Genomic DNA, 1,705 nt, shown 5'->3' with positions numbered 1-1,705 from the left:
GTCTGAGACATTGTCTTCAGGTTAGACATCAGATGAAGGCCAGGCTGTCATAAAGTTGAGGTGCACAATGTGAATGTGTCACACCCATGCCAGAATTTAAAAGACCTGTATTAATGGGTGCCACACACCCTAATGGCAGCCCTGGAGACTCAGCCCTGGCCCAGATGCACTCTGCGGACAGTACTTCTCTCATTTTCTCAAGAGGTGTACCTGACAGGAAGACAGTAGCCCCTTTGGCTTCAGAACATCAGACAACACAAAGACCTTTGTGAGACTTACCAGTGAGATGACTGTCAACCGTGTATACTTACACTCTCCTCTTTACCCTCTAGGTCTCTGGATCTTTATCACAGTGCTTCTGCCTGGTATCCTAGACCAGAGCCATCATGCCTAGACCTCAGAAACGTAGACGCGTCATGGTTGAAGATCTTGAGGCCCAAAGTGAGACACAGGGCCAACTGAATGTGCCGGTTCTGATAGGCGAGGAGGATTCCTCGTCCTCATCTACCTGCTCCTCCTCTTTCCCCTCTTCCTTTTCTTCCACTTCCTCCTACATTACTCAAATGTCAGACAACCCAGAGGAGAATATTGCTGTTTCTGAGGCATTAAATCCTTCCCAGAGTCCTCAGATAGCTTGCTCCTCCCTTGGTATGGCCTCCTCTTCAGATAGCCAGTCCAGGGAGGACTCTGAAAGTAAAGAGAGTTCAAGAAGCTCACAGGCCGCATGGGCTGGGTTGTGTGTTGCTTTCTTGTCCAAAAGTGAGATGGATGTAAAGGTAAATGAGTTGGTGAATTTTCTGCTCTTTAAGTATCTAATGAAGGAGCCAGTCACCAAGGCAGAAATGCTGAGTAATGCTATTGGAGATTATCAGGAACACTTCCATGTGATCTTTACTAAAGCCTCTCTGTACATGCAAATGGTCTTTGGCATTGATATTAAGGTGGTGAAACCTGCTTCCCAAACCTATATCCTTGTCACAGCCCTGGAGCTCACCTATGATGGGATGATGCCTGGTTCCCTGGGCTTCCCCAAGACGGGCCTCCTGGTAATGGTCATATGCATAATATTCACGGAGGGCAACAGTGTCAGTGAGGAGAAGCTGTGGGAAATGTTAAGTAACGTGGGGCTATATGCTGGGAAAGATCACTTCATTTATGGGGAGCCCAGGAAACTCATCTATGAGAATTTTGTGCAGGAAGGGTATCTGGAATTCAGGTGGGTGCCTGGCAGTGATCCCGCTCGCTACGAGTTCCTGTGGGGTTTGAGGACCCTTGCTGAAACCAGCAAGATGAAAGTCTTGGAGTTTTTGACCAACATCAATGGGAGTGATCCCAGATCCTACCCTTCACAGTATGCAGAAGCTTTAAGAGAGGAGAAAGAGAGGGCCTAGATGAGCAGATGCCACTGCTGCTCTGACCAGTGCAAGTTCTAGTGCACTAGCAGTTTCCAACCAGTATAAGGTCAGGGAGAGTCAGAGACAGAAATGGAGTATGAGGTTAGAGCTGGTGGGCAGACAGTGTGAACCTTTCCACTCTTTCTGCTCTGTTTGGGGGATATGCCTTCCTGGTTTTCCCAAATACTGTTACTTTTACTGCAAGGTTCATTAGCTTTAGATTTTTAAGTTTACAGATTGTATTAGGCCTGCACTCATTGCTATTTATCCAGGGTGAAATAGACGTGCGACTCTGTAAAACAACCTGGGAT

General features: G+C 47.2%; 1 protein-coding gene across 1 annotated transcript; it reads left to right on the top strand.

The window, feature by feature from the left end:
• Positions 1 to 386: 386 nt before the first annotated feature.
• LOC103731175 (melanoma-associated antigen 10) lies at positions 387 to 1,391 on the top strand. The gene has a single exon (XM_008829497.1). The coding sequence runs from the start codon at positions 387 to 389 to the stop codon at positions 1,389 to 1,391; it is 1,005 nt and encodes a 334-aa protein (XP_008827719.1).
• The last annotated feature ends 314 nt before the right edge of the window (positions 1,392 to 1,705 follow it).

This window comes from Nannospalax galili, unplaced genomic scaffold (genome assembly GCF_000622305.1).
Source record: "Nannospalax galili isolate Female #2095 unplaced genomic scaffold, S.galili_v1.0 scaffold513, whole genome shotgun sequence".
Lineage (NCBI taxonomy): Eukaryota > Metazoa > Chordata > Mammalia > Rodentia > Spalacidae > Nannospalax > Nannospalax galili.
The sequence above is the reverse complement of the archived record's forward strand: the minus strand, read 5'-3'. Positions and strand labels throughout refer to the sequence as shown.

Excerpts from the sequence above, each read along its gene's own strand:
- LOC103731175 (XM_008829497.1), top strand. The coding sequence starts at position 387 with ATGCCTAGACCTCAGAAACGTAGACGCGTCATGGTTGAAGATCTTGAG.